This window comes from Ambystoma mexicanum, chromosome 2p (genome assembly GCF_040938575.1).
Source record: "Ambystoma mexicanum isolate Mex_15411 chromosome 2p, UKY_AmexF1_1, whole genome shotgun sequence".
Taxonomy (NCBI): domain Eukaryota; kingdom Metazoa; phylum Chordata; class Amphibia; order Caudata; family Ambystomatidae; genus Ambystoma; species Ambystoma mexicanum.
In genome coordinates, this window is record NC_090923.1 from 729,900,207 (window position 1) to 729,919,170 (window position 18,964).

Below are 18,964 nucleotides of genomic sequence, written 5' to 3' on the forward strand. Positions count from 1 at the left end.
GAAGTAAGTGGACTGGGACCAGACAGCCCCAGCCCCCACATCTGGCAACACATTCCTTTGCCCCTTTTTCCAGTAAAGCTGAAGCTTAGAAAAGGTGGAAAGGTCTTAATATATATGCTTAATTGTGCTAGAGAATGCAGCAAGAAGGCCAAAATGCAAGACCGCCAAATGACTCAGTAATATCTCGTGGCACAGCCATTTTAGAGTATATGGTTCTCCTCAAGGGCATTATGAGGTCATTGCAAATTGCACACGGAAATGTTTAATAAACACATCTGAATAATTTCTGCAACCACTAACCCGTCCTGAACTTGGCATGCAAACGACCACAAAGTTACTAGAGACAAAGTACCCTTACTGCACTTCAATGTAAGGTGACCTGTGCAGTGTGGAACAAACCAAGAATTTCGTAATGGAGGACAGCTTCCCCCTGCACATGTAGCCCCAAGGACTACCATAACAAGGCCTTGTGGGAACAAAAGGGAAACTCAAGGTAGGAAAAGTGTCGAAGCCCCATAAGTCCCGACCTGCTGGGCCTTCGAGTCGAGGTGACTCTCCTCGGAGGAAGGTGGCCAAGCGTTCAAGGTCCAAGAGTGGTTCGCACCACTAGTCTTCCTCGTTGAAGCATTCACGGAGAAGGCACTGCCGGTCACCTTCCTCGTCTTCAGGCGGTGTCCCCGAGAGGGTGAGTTGCCCGTCCAAACATTCAACGCCCGCTGAGTGGGAAGCTTTCTGGGTGAAAATGCTTGACATTTTCGAAAAACAGGGCAAGGCCCCGTCTGTACCTTCTGTTGAAGCCGGCACGGAAAGGTCTCGGACGGATAATCGCGCGACCTCGGGCCCGGGTAACCAGCACGATCCTCATCTGGAGCCTTTGAGGCCTCGTACGGACAAGGTACATAAGTATCGTTCGAGATGTGAATCGAGGTCACGGTCTTCGTGTCCATCGAAACCGCCCAAACCCTCGATGCCCTTGGAGCTGGCCACACCATCTGCACCAGGTAAGTCGATAGTGCCTGTCTGGTCCTCCACCACGATCAAGCCCTCGATGCTCTTGGTGCCAAATTTACCAGCGCAGCCCCGGGCAACGGTGGATCCACCTAAAAAGGCAGTGTTCCAGTAGACTAATCCGGCGGTGAACAAGTCTGACATGAAAATACTGCCCTCCCGTAGTGATCCCCGGCTATCTGTCATCTCACCCCACTCCTCAGAGTCTGATGGTCCAGGCAGCCACGGCTACCTCGAAACAGGCTGCGTACCCTACCATCCCTCCAGATGGGGACGATAAGCGCATGGATGGATGGGCGTGCAAGGTGTTTTCAACTGGGAGTATGGCATTGAAGGCAACCAACTCCTCTTGTGCCTTGGCAAGATTATCATACACTGAGGGATTGCATATCTATGGCAGCTGAGTAGATTCCAGAAGGGGAAAAAAGGGAGAGCTTCCTAGCTCTTGCTAAGGACGGCAAGTATGCCATGTGTGAATCGCTTCAGTCTGGGTTGGATGTTGCTGACAGTGTCAGCAGGTCCATGGCTACGAGCACCGTAATACGCAGATTTGTCTGGTTTCGCACCGGATGTGCAGGCTAGACTTCTGAAAATGACATTTGACGGGTCTCAGCAAGGCAGATGAGAGCCTTGAGAAGCTGCAGACCTCTACGGCAGCTGCCAAGTCTTGGGCGCCACTGTTAAGCAGCCTCAGCCTTTTCATCTAAGCGTACAGCAGTGGAGGGGTAGATCCTTTAGTTACTACTCCTCAATTGGAAGAGCAAGAGGAATGGCCAGTCAAAGAGGCCAATGTAAGTTTCCTTGTGGTGGACGAGGTCGAGGTGCCAAAGCCGCTCAAACATCAGCCTCTTTGCCATCAGGCTCTGTTACTGCCCCTTCAAAACAGCTCTGAGACCTTCGGTCACAGCTCACCGGTGGGGGAGCAGGCTGTCTCCGCATCTGGGAGAATGGCGAGCCATTACTCCGGATGCTGGAAATGATAGCCCATAGGTACTGCCTTCCCTTTTTTATGGAAGCCACACGACCATCCACCAGGAGTACCCTCTTTTGAGGGTTCCAGATCCGCTCCTTGTGCAGGAAATGTTAACCCTGCTAGAGAAAGGTGCTATAGAACCAGTGCCTGTAGCAGAGAGGAACAAGGGCTGGTACTCCCCTTATTTTTTGATTGCCAAGAAGGACTGGGGACTGCGACGGATCTTGGATTTGAGATACTTGGAAAAAGTTCCTCAGGAAGGACAAATTCAAGATGGTCACTCTTTCTCAGATCCTTCAGGCCCTTAAACTTCAGGATTGGTTGGTGTCATTGGACCTTCAGGCTGCTTATTTTCATGTGCCGATCCATCTCGAGCACATTTGCCGTTGGTGGCTCGCACTATCAGTTTGAGTCCTGCCACTCGGGTTGACCTCCACCCAGAGGGTCTTCACCAAACTGATTGTGGTAGTGGCAGCACATCTCAGGAGAGGGGGGGATTCACATCTACCCCTACCTGGACGATTGGTTGATCAGGGCTCGTTCTCCCGGACAAGCCTTGGATCATCTCAACGTTACCAGTCACTCCTTTCAAAGACTGGGCTTCTCCCTCAATTTCAAGAAGTCCCATATGACGCCTTCCCAACAGCTCCAGTACATCAGGGCTGTCTTAAACACGTCCTTGGGAGTGCTTGCCACCCAAGGTGAAGGTTCACAACTTTTTCCAGATGGTAACCAAATTTCAGACTGCCTGGAGTCTTCTGCCCATAGAATTCTTGAGGTTGCTTGGCCTCATGGCATCCTGCATTTATCTGATGCCAGAGGCCCGTCCGAGAATGAGGTCCCTTCAATGGGCACTCAGGAATCGGTAGTCCCAATTCTCAGGCAGGATGTCAGATCACCTTCAGGTTCTGTTCAGGGTATCGCAGGATCTTCTGTGGTGGCCCTGCGAGGGAAACCTAATGAAGGGAGAATCTTTTTGGCAACCGTGGCCGGAGGCGACTGTAGTAACGGACGCTTCCCTCACAGGGTGGGGTGCTCATGCCAACAATCTGTCCATCAGCGGCCGTTGGTCTCCATCGGAGTCCAACTTACACATCAGTCTTTGGGAGCTGAGAGCAATCCGGCAACACTGAAGACTTTCCTGCCGTCTGTACGGGGGAAGAATGTCCTGATGACGGACAACACAGTGGCCATGCATTACCTCAACAAGAGAGTGGGTGTCGAGTCACTACCGCTGAGCAAAGAGGCGATGCAGCTCTGGTTCTGGGCAATTCAAGAAGGAATCTACCTAGCAGCAGTTCATCAGGCCGGAGAGGAGAACACGGCGGCAGAAGCTCTGAGCCGGCAGAGCGTGGTATCCTACAAGTGGGAAATGGTTCAGGAAGTCCTTAAAGAGGTCTCCGCCCTTTGGGGAACCCTGCAAGTGGATCTGTTTGTGACCAGTGCCAACCGGAAGTGTGAGCAGTACTGCTAAAGGGAATTTCCTCCGAGGTGCTCTAGGGAGACGCGTTCGTGGTGGATTGGGAATTCCCGCTACTGTAAGTTTCCTCCAGTCCCCGTCATTCCTCAAGTTCTCAGGAGGTTAAGACTGTTCGGGTCCCGCATGATCCTAGTTGCTCCAGATTCGGCCTGGAGCTTGTGGTACCAAGATCTTCTGGAAATGTCCATCTGTCCTCTGATGCGCCTCCCCCAAAGAGTGTATTTTCTATCGCGAGAGGGAGGTTGGGTTCTCCATCCAGAGATCAAGACTCTCAACCTTAACGCATGGTTTCTGAAAGGTTGAGATACAAAGACTGGGACCTCCCGGATGATATCATGGAGGAGTTGCTTTCGGCCAGGCAACAAAGTCTCTGTTGCCGTTGGAATAAGTCCTGCGACTGATGCAGAGAAAAGAATGTTAATCCTTTTCAGTGTTCAACACTGGATGTTCTGTCCTTTTTGCTTTCTTTAGCTCACAGGGGTCTTCAGGTCGGGTCCATTAAAGGTTACCTAGCAGCGCTCATCCGAGGAATGCTCTTATTTTAAAATCCCTTTGGTTACACCATTTCTTAAAAGGGCTCACAAACGTGTTCCCGCCTTCACCATTTCAGGTTCTTGGTCTTAAAAAAAAAAATAAAAAAAATAAACTAACTGTTTTAGTAACTTTTGCAACACAAACAGTGCAAGGATAGAAAAAGAAAGAAAACCCAAATACAAATCAAAGCCCCAGCATAGGGAAACGGACCCTCCCCCCACCTTCTTCCGTATTATAAATTCAATGAATTTTTGCATAACAGTGTATCATAGCCACATCCATTACCTCGTGACCCATACCATGACCAGATGCCTTTTGGGCCCGGTGCGCTTCATAAAAAAACAAAATACAAATGCCATCAACCCAATCTTTATAGGGCACAAGACCCCACTATAACCACACCATGACCTTGTTCATAGACTGTTCCTGGGAATTACAACCCTGTGTGGGTCGTGGGAGTGGGCTCCGTGCTATCCCGTGTCGGGGATACACCCATACGGGTTGACTCATTGGACGTGTAACTTCTGAAAGCCACCCAGTAGTCTCTGGGTCTACTGCTAGGTGGAAGTTTCTGGTTATACTGTCTCTCCCTTCGCTCACATATCGACATATTATTGAGCCAATGTTGTAATGTAGGAGCTGCAGCCGCCCCCCAACCTGGTCTTAAAGTTTCTGATGGGTGCTCCATTGGAACCATTGCAATCCTGCCCATTGAGGCTGTTAACCTTTAAAACTGTTATGTTGGTTGCTCTTACATCTGCAAGAAGAGTGAGCGAGTTGCAGGCACTTTCTTCCAAGCCACCCTTTACTGTATTCCACAAGGACAGGGTTGTGTTGAGAGTCCGACCCTTCTTTCTACCCAAGGTAGTTTCAGACTTTTATTCGAGTCAGAAAATTCTGCTACCTGCTTTCTATCCTCCTCCGCATCCTAGTAAGGAAGAGGAAAGGCTTCATAGGTTGGACCCTGGGAGTTCTTTGAGCTTTTATATTTCCAGAATGTCCAAGGTGAGAGTGGATGACAAGCTCTTTGTGAGGTATACAGGGCACAAACTAGGCCAGGCTGTGTCTAAACAGACCTTGTCTAGGTGGATCATCCTCACTATTTCGGAGTGCTATGCTTTGGCGGGCAAGGTCCCTCCTGAGGGCTTGCACGCTCATTCAATGTCGACAGCCCTGCAAAAGGGTGTCCCTGTAAAGAACATATGTGATGCTGCAACATGGTCTTCGATGCACACGTTTACCAAGCATTATTCCCTGGATACTTCCCATGCTCAAGATGTGGCGTTGGTAAGGCAGTCCTTTATTCTGCCCTATAAATTTCCAATCTTGCAAAACTCTTCACCCTCCTCCAATTACAGATAATGCTTTGGGAGTCTGTCAAAGATGAGGAATACGTTTGAGGACACAATCCATTCGAAGAACAAGTTAGTTACCCCTGGTAACGCTCTTTCGACTGGATGTTCCTATAACGTATTCCTCATCGCCCTCCCAACCTACCCCTTTCCCATGCTATTGCAGCTTTTGTTCCAACAAGGCTGAGTACGGTCAGGCCCGATTTGTGGCCACTTCTGCTACATGAGGAGGGGTTGGGGGGGGGGGTGGAACAAGAACTGAGGCTATGGGCGCTGTGCCTGCTACTTAAAACATCTGACATCCTCCTCGACAGAGGCCTTCGAGGGACATCGACACAGGGTGCCCTCTGCTGAAAAATGTCTAAAGCAGCCGAGCTGTGGACACTACATGTCAAAGATGAGGAATACGTTGAAGGAACATCCACTCGAAAGAATGTTACCAGGGGTAAGTAACTAGTTCTTTCTTCTCCTGCCTAAGCTTTGCATTGGATCTGTCTATTGATCATTATTGTTTAATGTACCACAATTATTTTGTACAGTGTATGCGCTATATAAATAACATTAAAATGCAATAATTGCAAATGTTTTCTTCAAATAAAAAATGCATTGGAAATATTTTGATTCCAATATATTCAATTGTGATTTTTAAAAAAAAATACTAAAAAAAATAAATGGACCCTTATTACACAGCTTAGTGGTTTGCACTATAACTTAGTCCTTTCCCATTAGTTGGTAGGCTCTCTTAGTTCAACATTCAGGCTAAACAAATGTCCACCATTTGTTTTTGTGGCCTTGGCAGTTAAAATGAAAGCGATCAGTTGTTCGGATTAGGTTTATGGCTGGCACAAAACATAGCTGCTCTGGAGGTATGATTAATGGAGCAGAGGAACTGATGACTGGCTAATGGGAAGCTAGGTGACTAGGGACCAAAGATCACACTCCCAGCTGTGGTCCCCTTCTTGTTTTTTGGGAGCTGGTTACAAGACGGCCTGGGGTGGATGACTAGACGCAGAGAAAGGCAGTGGTCCTAGCATAGGCCAAACATGGCCTGGACTTGTGCAACCAACACCTATGCCTTCTCTCACAAATAAGTGATATGTAAGCATGACTGCTGGCATATAAAAATGACTCTTCCGGTATGCTTTGCTACATAGAACTTCCAGTTGCAGAGAGCCTTGTAACGGGTGTTACTAATTACAATCATTACTAACCACATTTGTGGTTCTCCATTTATTTCTGAAGGATGAATACATGGACATCCATGAGGTGAGGTATTGAAACTCCTATCCGAGAGGCACACAATGTGTAGGACTAACCACGCCGCCCCACTTTCTTGCTTAAACAGGTCTGTGCAGATGGTCAATTCCTGGTGGAGGTGAGGGAGGGCGCTTTACTGGAACTTGCACCATTACCTTTTATCGGCACTGCTTTGGCATCTAACATGTTGTGGATTTATTTAGCACAAACCCTGTTTGGAATCTGTTGCCTACTGTACAATGAGGAGTTGTCGGAGCTACAATAGAAGGAGTCTAGGGTGGGGATGAAGGTATGTATGCAAGGTCATCCTAAGTCTGTACTCTTTCTGGTGATGTTTGAAGAACTAGGTCTGCCTGGTTTGTATTCACAAACAGTCATCTGGAACACTTGGCATTAACTAGCCCAGCTTTGTGTTGGTGGACTCTCAGACACTGAGGTAGTAGTTGAGCCATTGGAGCACAGCAGTCAGGGGTAGGATTAGGAACCCTCTTCAGATGCCTCACCATCGCTCCTCCATGTAGCCCTACAGCTGCGGCAGTGATGAGACTCATGAACCAGAATCTCAAGAAGGAATATAAGCTTCACTACAAAGCAGCCACTCCATACCAGTCTCCTCATCCACACCGCCATGCATTAATCCAGTGTGCAGGGTGCAAAATGTCAAGTTGCAAGCTAGTTGCCAGGCATAAGTCACTTGAAAAGAGAATATCCTAGATAAGAGACAATCCGCCTTTGTGAGTGGAGTGGGTACCTCCCTAAACCTGTTCATTCTGAACTTGTTGAAAACAAAGGCACTTTAAACTAAGAAGAAAGTTCATTTGGGGTTTGACCACAAACAAATTTTTGATTGCATAAACCGAGATTGATTATGGAATAAATTGGAGAGTTGGGGATGCCCGGTAGATATCTTGGAAGCAATTCAAGCGCTGTACTCAAATACATCCATCCAAATCCGACTTTGTAAAGATGGCACTTTAACTAAGAAAATAAGAACTTTTCAGGGAATTAAACCAGGATGTGCCCTTGCACCCTTTTTGGCGGATATGATTGACTCACAGCAACAAATTGGAACCTTTCCACCAACAATAGAAGATATAATTCCATGCATTTTATATGCAGACAATTTAGTCTGTCAACCTAACGCCCATTGGGCTACAACGAAGGCTGAACACATTTAAAGCATATCTGGATAATAATTAAATTAAAATCGATGTTCGTAAATCCAAGATAATCGTGCAGTACGCCCAAGGAAATTACAAAGGAAATTACAAAGGAAATTACAAAAAAAGGGGGTCAAAGTTCAGATGGAAGAGTGAAAGCAGTCCGCTGGATTCGGTGGATTCCATCATCTATTTGGGAATATGCATCAACAAGAACATCAATGAATCTGGCCACTACTCACTAATTAGGGAAAAACTAGCAAACCAAGAAAGAGCACTCTACTACCGATATGGCACCTTTTCCCTGCTACCAGTCATCTTTTTCAAGCAAAAAGTAACACCTGTGATGATATATAGAGTAGAAGCACTATTGACTCTCTTGGAAAATATGGGACTTTTGCAAGGCCTTCTTTTGGAGAAAAATGTTAAGATTACCGAATGCAGTATCTGCAGCGATAAGGCATGGGCTAAGACTGCAGTCCTTGACATCAATTGTACTTTGGAAAACGTTATCATTGTTTCTGAAATGTATCATTGATAATTCCACAGGACCTTTTTGAGGTGCTGAAAGGAATTGCTTCGACCAAAAACAAAAAATCTCTTGGTGGAAAGAACGTTGTAAAGAAAATGTCTCTGAATATCATCTGGGAACGTCGAAGGGTTAATGAACTGCCAGGTTACTTGATAAAATGTCCTTTGTCATACTACAGAGATTTGCTTTTGAGGTGCAGACTAAATATTCTGCCCTCAAACGAACTACTCCTAGCTAGGAAGATAACGGCACAGGAAGCAATTTGTCGCTTTTGTAAAGACCCAAAGACAATTGAAACAACCAGACATTTGCTGCTATCTTGTCCACGGCTAATGGAGCAGAGAGCTAAGGTACCGCAGTATTTACAGTCCGAACTTGACCAATATGGAGAAGATTTCACCTGGGAGATATTTCTGACGGCTATGAAACTAGGCCTAATAGACGCTTTGAAATTTCTTGATAAACTGTTGAAAGTTGATAATGCATTGATGTAAATACGGAATGAGGAGTATCTAAAAATGTTAAATGTTGGAATTTATACAACCAATAAAATATATATATTTTTTCAAATAAGTCACTTGGCCTCGTTTATGGGTGGCACTGCCAAACATGCACACAATACACAATTTCTTGCACACAAGTGTGAAGAATCACTTGCATAGCTAGTGGGGCTTGCACATTGCGCCAACAATTTACAAACGTCTTCACCTTGAAGTGTGATGTTGAGTGCTACCCTCTTCTTTTTTTTTTTTTTTTCTTCATGAGTGGCATATGTGTTTTAGGATTAAGAGCACCTGTTTGTAATGCAGGTGAGAATGTGGAGTTCCTTCTTTTTTACCTGTGAATTTGTAATCGGGCGTCTTTGCTTTTGGTGACGGTGATGTATGTTACTTGTACATTGCCCTTTCTCAATTGTGTTGGTTTCTATGCAGAAGCTGCATTATGGCTTGATCTACCGTTTGATATGGAGAGCTGTGATACAGTGGAATGCTGTTGGGATGTACCATGTGTCATATGTGCAACATGTCAGTGGCTAGTAGTTAAGGCAGTCTGTTTTTAGATGCCCCCAGCGGTGTGGCATGGGACATGCTTTCTTTTCATTTGTTACTAGTATAACAAAATGACCTTTTTAATACTGCTTGGATGTTGGATTTCTAGATTGTATAATATTTTGCATGTAACCAATTGAGAAACCCTGTACAGAGTACTGCATATCAATACTTTCTCTCCTCCAATCCCCAGGGTCGCTTCACTATTGCAGCCAAGCACCACATCACTATAGCTGAGATCTACGAGACTGAGCTGGTAGATATTGAGAAGGTAAGTGTGCATGAAGTCTGTTCCAACTTGCATCTGTCCATGTGAGCTGTAGAAGTGCATTCTCACTAATTCCAGCCTAAATTGTTCTACTCAGTAGGATGAGCGATTCACAAGGAGAGCTAATCTTCTATTTCCTGTTTGTTCTTCTTGACGCCAGGCTGTCTAAGCCCCGCCGTGCACGTTGAATCTTTTTGTTCCTTTTGTCTCCTAGCCCTACTGGACCTCTTAAGAACACCTATTGTCCGACACTTTTCAAACATAACAAAAGATAATCAAATCATGCTGAGGGTTTAGTAAAAGTCTAACCCTTGAGTCCTTTAAATTGTCACTGAAATGTAATATTCCACAGGACATGAGCTTTTGGCATGTCCTTAAAGTGTTCTCTACATATCGACCCAAGGCAAAAGAATATTTTAGTAGGCATCCTTGCATACTAATAACACTAATGAGCTCCGGCCAACCTTGACGGAAACTAGCTTCACCCAGTTTCAAAAATATAAAATGTGGTACAGGACTCCTCTCCAGCTTGAATAAAAGGAACCTGCTCTTTTGCAATCGCCACTGGCTAACTGTAAGAGCAATAATCCAGTTCTTTCTCTGACTTGCTGTAATGCAACCACACCATCAGTTTTTTAGAACCTAATTACTTTCTATGTACTGTACGGAGGATGATTGGGATCAATAACCAGGCCACTACAGAAATTAAAATTAAACGTTTTATGTACAGGAAATTGAACAGTGTGTCCAGAAAAGACATATGTGGCACCATAACGTTAATCGGAAAACTAAATGAGTTTTCAAATTACCCAAATTCAGGCATAAAGGGGTGTCTGCACCCTTTGGCCTCCACTCTCCTTTCGCAACTCAAGAAATTGTTTCTGGCACCCTTCTCCTTTATGCTTCGAATGGATTGTGTCCTCCCACGTATTCCTCATCTTATATCTCCATATCCAGCTTTAGCTGCTCCAGAATGTTTTTCCTGCAGGGGGCGCTGCACGTCGATGCAAGGGCCTCTGTCTCAGTATTGACGGCATTGATGTATATAGGGTGCTCAGCGATCCGTTTGCTTCAGTTCCGTTTTACCATGAAAGCTCTTGCTTCGGAATGTGGGCACGCTTCGGTTCCTTGTCAAACCTTTTGTATTTAGTGAAAAAGATGACATAGTCGTCAGCATTTTCGACTCTGAGATCGGGGCTCAAAGTGTCACGACTGTGGGGCAAAAATGTGCCTTACGGACCCCCATCGGGGGTGTTTGTGGTGCTTAGCATCCACTTACTAAACATCGGAGTGTGGGTCCTGTCTATCTGACATCAAAAGCCTTGAAAGAGCGTGGAGGGAAGTTAGCTGCAGGTAGGTCGCATACATCCTCTTCGACAACCCTGTTGAAAAAGCAATCCTCCGACTTGAGAGACTCTCGGAAGAAAGCTAGAAGGTCCCGATCATGCAGTGGCTCACACCACTCGTCATCCTCACGACGGGCAAAGAAACGGCGCCACAGATTGCTGTCGAGTTCCTCCCTGGAACGGGTCCCGTGCCCGACGAAATCGGCCTCACCGACTGAGTGGGAGAAGTTCAGATTAAAGATGCTCAAAGTATTCGAGAGTGCGTCCTTGGCCCCCTCGAAGATAGAGGAGAGCCATGCCCATGTTGACAAACATGACAAGAAGGCAAAGAACAAAACCTGTGTTCCTTCGGGGCCCGAGTGCCCAGGAGAACTCCTTGTGAGCCACCGAAAGTTCCCTGGAGTAGAGAAGACCGCTTCAAAGCCAAAATCATCGGCGCCGAAAGATTCCAAGTTGATGCCTAAAATAGCTTTGATGCCACAACCATGACACAATTGGCTAAACCCTCGAAGGAAGTCGAGAAACTTTCACCCCAATGCCTAAGACTTTTTAAGTCTCTTTCCATGAGAATGAGCCATCTTCGGATGAATTGCGTTCCTTTGGAGCATTTTGTGTCCCATACCATAACCCATCTCAGAGGACTCGAGAATAAAGGACCCTCATGAAACCCTTCTATCTGCAAGTGGGTTGGCCACTCCCTGCCCCCCACCCCCCTGAGATAGTTTGGCAGACCAGATCCCTCAGACCATGCTGATGGATCTTACAGACAGCTGATGTCTAGGGTCATTGAATATTTGGGATGGAAAAGGCCTGCACCATTTTTTGAGTAGTACGCCCTCACTAATTACTTTGGAAAAGGACCACAGGAGGACCCTATCCTTTGCATGCATCTTTACTTGCTTGTCAGTTTCTTGAACTGCTGGAATTAATTCGGGCATCTCCCAATTAACATCTACTCTTCTTTGTAGAGTGTCGAGCAGTGACCCTTATTATCTAACAAAGCACCCAACTCCAGAAAGTTTGGTAGTGCAGGCTTCCACTTCTACATCCAAACAAAATGCATACCCAACTATCCCCCAGACAGAGAAGACAAGCGTTATGACGCTTTGGCTAGAAAGGTTTTCTCTGCGGGGAGTATGGCCCTTAAATCGGCAAATGCCACTTGTGCACTGGCCAAGTTCACTTTCGCCTTATGGGATTGCATAACGATGGCGGCTGAACATATTCCCAAAAGGGAAGAATGAGACTGCTTCTTAAACATTGTCAAGGATGGGAAAGATGCCATTTGCGAATCCCTCCAGATTGGTCTAGACTCTGCTGACAGTATGACTGCATGCAGAATAATTTACACCAACTAATGAGACCGACTCAGGAAGTTGGCAAAAGGTCTCTCCCGACTGTTTTATTTTCAATTCTCTAAAACGGGGAGTTACAATGGACATCGACAGACATTCGCTCGAGCTCTCAATACATTTTTCATAAATACATTTATATAGTCAAAAATGTCATACATGACGACATAATACGTGGCAAACAAAGAAACCATATGGGGGATTGTGATTGCCTTAAGGGGGTATTCCTCAGGTATTTGCGCAAGCAGTGCATACAAGTCTTCACAGCTGGTCATAGGGCACTTTCTCAGGGAGGATGAAAAAGTTTGGTGGTGGCCTTGTGCTTCGATTGTCGGGTGCACGGTAAGCACTTGGAGAATGAGCCCCCCCTTCAGGTGTTCTTCTGGTACTACTAACGGGGCACAAAATAAATGAGTGCAGCATCAGAGAGACCAAACCTGAGATGCGAACCAGCTCAGTATTTAGATACATGCATTGTCATCTTGTGTGTCCTGCAGAAATTACACCATCACATTAAGGGCATATGTCGGTAGGGGGAGGAGAGGTGTAAGTGGAAAAGCTGTGTGGGGGTGCTATGGTACGGACAGACCTTGTAAGTGAAAAGAGAACTAGGTTTCTGGGTCTATGCTGTGTTTGCATTAAGGGGAACATATAAATATACTTTCTTTAAGGGATCTGATTGTGATTGGGTCTCTACAGTTAGGTGGACAACTTATGCCCACCCCTAGTGCAAGTCATAATCATCAGTTACTAGATGCACGGTACACCATTGGCTATACGGCCCTTCGTTTTCTGGCCCTCTACTATTGGTTGGCACACTTCAACCCTTCTGGAACGTTCGGCTCACTAGCAGCACACCAGAGGGTACCCTAGGTGCCAGTGGGTGGACTTGACCGTGTCTCCCCACCCAATTAGCCCAACATCTCTCATGCTGTCTGCCATTCAGATTGTCTTTGAACTTGCAAAGTATCACTGCTCCTGAGAATAAAAGGGAGTATAGGTGCATTCTTATTGCAGTGCAGGTCTGTATGCCCAACTCCTATTTCCAGCCTTGACTCATGTGACAGGAGACCGTATTTCGGCCTGTTTTACAGCGTTTAATTGTCTTGAATTAATAAAATTGGACCTCATGGTGTTCTTTCGTGCACCTTAACATGGGCTGATTCAGCTTCTCACGTTCACTGTTCAAGGATAGATGACCGGTTCTTGGCTGCTCCATCCTTTGACACCATGCCAGACAGCTATTGCAGGCCTTTCCCTGATGTTCAGCTGCTTTCTTACTGCGACAGCTTTTCGATCCTTCTTTCCTCACGGGTCTGAGCTTACTAAATATGTGACACTGATGACCAGATTCTATATCATGGCGGCACCACCTGCAGTCTATTCACTACATATAGCTAGCCTTTATGATCACTTTGTCTACTTGTGTTGCTGCATCTGTACAGTTATAAAACGGCTTTCATTTTCTGCAGTGCTCTTCACACATGCAATCTTCATTCCGCATATAAAAAGTTTACTCAATTCTTTACTAAGTCATCAGATTCTAGAAGGTCTATGCATAATTGTCTTCAACCATTCTTCTCGGTGCGTCATGCTAATTTCTTGTGACGACCGTCTTTTTCTCTCCTTCATATTCCTTCGTGGGATCTGCTCCAAGAGATTGTAATCTCTTCGGGGTACATCATATAGGGTTCTCTTAATGGATACCCTTTCTCAAAGTCTCTCTGTGGAATAGGCACCATCACTGGTGTTGCGCATGTTGCAGTTTCTGGTTTCCAACATATAGGAAGAATCCCCCTTCTGGTTGATTTATCGACCACTCTTAAACCAGTCTCCACTTCCTGGGACTTTCTCTTGAAGTACTTGGGAGTTAAGATTTTCACTACTCCCTTCAGGGATCCTGCTGACTTTACATGTTAATCAACACTCCAGGTCATATAGCTGAACTGTCCATTCGGTTTACAGTGGACCCATCTTCCTTGTATCCTTACCCGTGCCCTTTTCACTCTTGTACTTGCAGCCTCAGGTTCTCTTTTACTGCAACCTCAAATTCATTCGATTTACTGCTACTGCAGCCATAATGAACCTTATTGATGTAAGGGAAGTCTATCCACATCTCGCTTTTTGACCAAACCTGGCCCTCAACCAATTTGACTACTGCACAAGCCTTCCCCTGTACTCCTTTGTTCCTCTCCTCCATTATGCTACATTCACCCTCTGTAGTATAATAGATCCTCTTGCCACCACGACATGCTGCCACCACTTTTTTTTTATATTTTCTTTTTTATACCATTTTATTAATTTTAAACCTAGGTAATGGAGGTTACACATTTAACATTACATGGCAACCGCACAAACAAAACAAGTCCGATCTATCTGTTAATACAGTACAATTCAGCCACATCTTCCGAGTCCTAGTTCAGTGCACTTTCAAAAGATGAGTTTAGTTTGCATCTTCCCATTTCTGCCAGATCTTTTTTGCTTTCCCAGGGCACCCTATAGCTGTATATATGCATTGTTCTATCAACATACAGACATTCACATCCGCTGCCCATGGTGCAAAAAGCGGAACACCACCAGATCCACACAGTTTTGCTATGTTACGCTTAATCAGTCCTGTGGTCGTGGAGATAAATAGTTTCTCAAAGCGTGTTGTTTCACCCTCCTCCTCAATGCCCAGTAGCATAATTTTAGGATCTCTAGGGATGTTGTGGCCCAAGACCGCAGTCTGTTTGTTACAGCATTGTTGCCAGTACTCTTTGATCCGGGGGCTGTCTCACAAGATATGGAAGAAAGTGCCCACTTCTTGCAGACAGTGCAAGCAGTTGAGAACTGTGGCACGATTCCACCGATATAGTGCAACTCGCAGGTAATCTACCCTATGTAAGATTTTTAGCTGTATCAGCCGGAGTCTTGCAGAGATTGTGGTTTCCCGTGGGTACATCAAAGCTGTTAAGCAGTCCTCGGGTTGTATAGGTCCAACCTCCCCCTCCCTAAAACTTAAATAAGTTTCAAGTTAAAAAGTTCGGGAGTAGCAAAGGAGGATATGGCATTGTACATGACGGAGGTGATTTTATTAAAAATGCACTCTATTACTATATTCCTTTCTAGCAGTGTGCAGTCTGGCATGTTTGATAGCTTGGGGAGGGTGTGTCAGAGATAGCCGTAGTGTTCCGTAATGTGGAAGCCAAGTCGTTCGGATAGGTCCTCAAAGCAGGTTATTTTACCAGCCATAAATACATCCAGCCTACCAGTTAACGTGCGTATCTTGCCCTTTTACGCATGTAAATATGGCAAATACAGCTCATTTAATTTTGTGCTGTGTACCTTGTACGCTTTGATTTATTCATTAAAAAAACATACTTTCCACCACTAAATGGCACTGTAGCATTTCTTTTGTCAGCAGCATAGCCTTCTTATGCATGATCGTGAATTTCCAACTGAAAGACCAAATCTGTGACAGCTAAGCGAGCAACACAATAAAGCATGCACCCTTTTAAAATATGTTCATACCCATAACGTGTGTGTTGGATAAGTTTTACTCTTGCAGAGGAGAAAACTCATTTTTACTCTCTTGAAATTGCATTTACGCTCTAATTTGAAAAATCATGCGTAAAATACTCCCACCTCAAAATCTTATCTGGAACACTGAATACATCTCCAACCTTAATCATTACTGCTTATGTACACCCCGGCCTCAGCGGCAGCTTATCTACTTCAGGCAGGTTGCTGTTACTCCATAGTGCTTGCACCGGGGTAACCTTCTTATCCCAGCTAATGTTTGTGAGTGTCTCTCCACATTAGTGTAATGTGAGCTATCTACAGGATTTTTCCGTCACGGAAAAGCTTGCATGAGAAATGTGCGAACCTCAAAAGGTTCGCACATTCCTGTGCGAACACGCAATGAAGCCCCAACTGACCCCACCCACACTTCCAACATGCCCAAACCCTACTTACCTTTTCAGAAGCTGTGTCCCTACTGCGCCAGTTCCCTTTCACTTCCGTGATCGGGAACCGTGTTTCCCCTGCAACCCCTGTTCACTATGTCTTTTTTTTTTATTTCTTTTTATTTTTTATACTTATCTGAAATGCTACCACCAAAGGTTCGAACTTTTGGTGGTAGCATTTTTCGGGCTTTTTGTACGGTCTGACCTTTTTATTCACTCCGATCGTACAATTCTATTTGAGCAGTCATTGTGCGGAGGGAGGGTCTTGGTAGCTTCTGATATAGACACATGAGTGGGGGCACATCTTGCATCGCGGTAATCTCTGCTCTATTGTGGGGCAGCTTTTTATTCCCATGCAGAATATCATTGACCACTGCCATTTGGATAGCCCAATAATATGATTGCAGGTGTGGTAGCCCAATTCCGCCCTCCTAGATGGAGCGTTGTATCGTTCGCAACACGATTCATGCATGTCCCCTGGCCCATCGCAGTGTTCTAAGGATGCTATCAATTTTGTGGGAAAGTCTGGTATGCGAAGTGGGGCATTCTGCAGGATGTATAGAAAGCGTGGTAGGGCCAACATTTTGAAAAGCCCTACTCCTCCCAGTATTGTGAGCGGGAGCAGCGTCTAGTATCGGACATCTGCAATGAGTCTGTCTGTGATAGTGTAAATTCCTGGTTACATGTTCCGAGAGGTCTACTGTGATTTGGATAGCCAGATATCGGAAATGTTCTACCTCAACCCGGTATGGACTGTGTGGAGGGATTGCTTACGTCGCCCCTTTGACTGGAAAGAGGACAGATTTGTTCCAGTTCACTCTAAGTTTGCTAAAGGATCGTATTGTTTTAGTATTTGTGACCTCTGCAAGATCGAACTGGATCCCCTAAGTAAATCAGAAGGTCGTCTGCTTATAGGGAGACTTATCTTCTAAACTCTCCGGCCAGCAAAAGCCCTGCCACGAAGTTGTATGGCGTAACAGTATGGGTAAGTGTGATGCTAGAAATGCATCAGAGGGACAGGGCCTCCATATCCTTGTCCTTTACTGCCTTTTTATCGTGTGTTCGGTCGTATTTTCCGCGCAGGAGTTCCATGTGGGACTTCTGGCGGTGCAGCTCTTTTGGTTTGGTGAACAGACCCGTGGGATACCCTTATGGCACCCATGGGTGGGGGTACAACCCTGTGCCCCTAGTGTATGTTTTTGGGCACCTGTGGGTGGCCCGCAGAGCAGGGTATGGGCTGGTGGCAGCTCCATGCTGAATTTGACGGGTGTGCTGAGTATCCTCCATTGTGGGATCCCCTGGCCCTGCCATTGGGATCAGTTGATTCCTGATGGAAAACAAGATGGCCCCTGTGGCCTCTTGTTTTCTATTACCCGTTACCTTGTTTTCCCAAAGTCCTGGGAAGCCCTGACTCTGTCCCTTCCCTCTGACTGACTGTTGGGTGGAAGTTCCATATATGGTGGTGTTGTGAAGTCCAGTCCAGACTGACTGGAGCCTTCCCAGTGACTGTATGTTGTGGGTACGCCCTGTGGGTGGGACCTGGTGAATGGAGTGTGTGACCAATATGCACTTGTTGTGGGTGTCTCGTTTCTGGTATGAGAGACGAAGACTGAGACAGCCCTGCCCGAAACTGGCCTGAAGGTAGTGTGTAGTGTTGAATGGATGGGTACTTGTCCCAATCCACATTTCTTGTTAGTGTCTGAGAGGGAGGAGGATGGCCTGAATGCACTGTGTGCCTGATTGGCTGACTTCATGAATGCCCTTCTGTATGATTCGCTGCTGAGAGTGACCCAGCAGTGTGGTGAGAGACAAGATAGTATATCTTGGGACCTCTCACCACTGTAAATTGTTCAGAAGCGTTCAGAAGCTGGCTACACTTTGAGTAACTGGAACTGCTGATCCTCGACGCCCAGCTGGAAGGCGAAGACTTGCTGTTGCATTTGCTTCGACCTGATCTGAAAGCTGCCGAACTCGTCGAAGACTGATCCCAGAGAGGACCTGGTAAGACGCCCTCTTCCCGTGCTCGGAGGGACCATCGAGCACCGCTAACCTTCACCGAAGCTCCCTGGAAGTCAGACCCTCGAACGGCTGCCGACCCGCGACGGGACTGCTGAGGAGAACGAAGCAAAGCACCTGGACTTCGCCGAAGTCTATTGCCGTCGACCAGGCTTCGCAGGTTTGTCTAACCGCTGGAGGCCTGTCGAAGTTGTGTTGCCCAGCCGTGGGGACCACTTGACACCGTGCCGCGGACGACCGGAGCCGCCCGCTCCTTTGCCTAAGAACATTTAAATCCAAGGACTCCCTTGCCCGCAACGTCAACCCCTTTGTCCCGCCGGAGAAAGTCGAGGACAACCCACGCGCCGAGGAGAATCCGCCGGTGGGTTTCCTGTCACCTGAAGGCCACAAAGACTTCGACTCGACGCCCTTGTTGGGCCACAGTTCTTAAACTCTTTGCGGTCCTGAACAATACGTCGCCGAGGTGCCCCGCACACCTCATCCTCGCAGGACGTTGCTGACGAGCACCGCCTGGATCGACATCGGGGTCTCGGCACCCTTGAACCTCTCATCGCCGCCGTCGACAAGTTCACCATCTTCGACACCTCTCGACGATCCGTGGCTCCTGCTTTAAAGGGAGTCACTCAAGAAGGATCCTTCGATGCGTCTTCTAAGAACTCTACTTCACCAGATACATTGGGGGGGTAAAAC

General features: G+C 46.4%; 1 protein-coding gene across 1 annotated transcript in view; it reads left to right on the forward strand.

Moving 5' to 3' along the window:
• The window catches only part of NAPA (NSF attachment protein alpha), a 433,641-nt gene that overhangs the window by 124,505 nt on the left and 290,172 nt on the right, over positions 1-18,964 (forward strand). Inside the window, exon 5 of the mRNA XM_069644342.1 lies at positions 9,539-9,616. Coding sequence (XP_069500443.1) covers positions 9,539-9,616 — 78 coding nt within the window. The remainder of the gene's footprint in view (positions 1-9,538; positions 9,617-18,964) is intronic.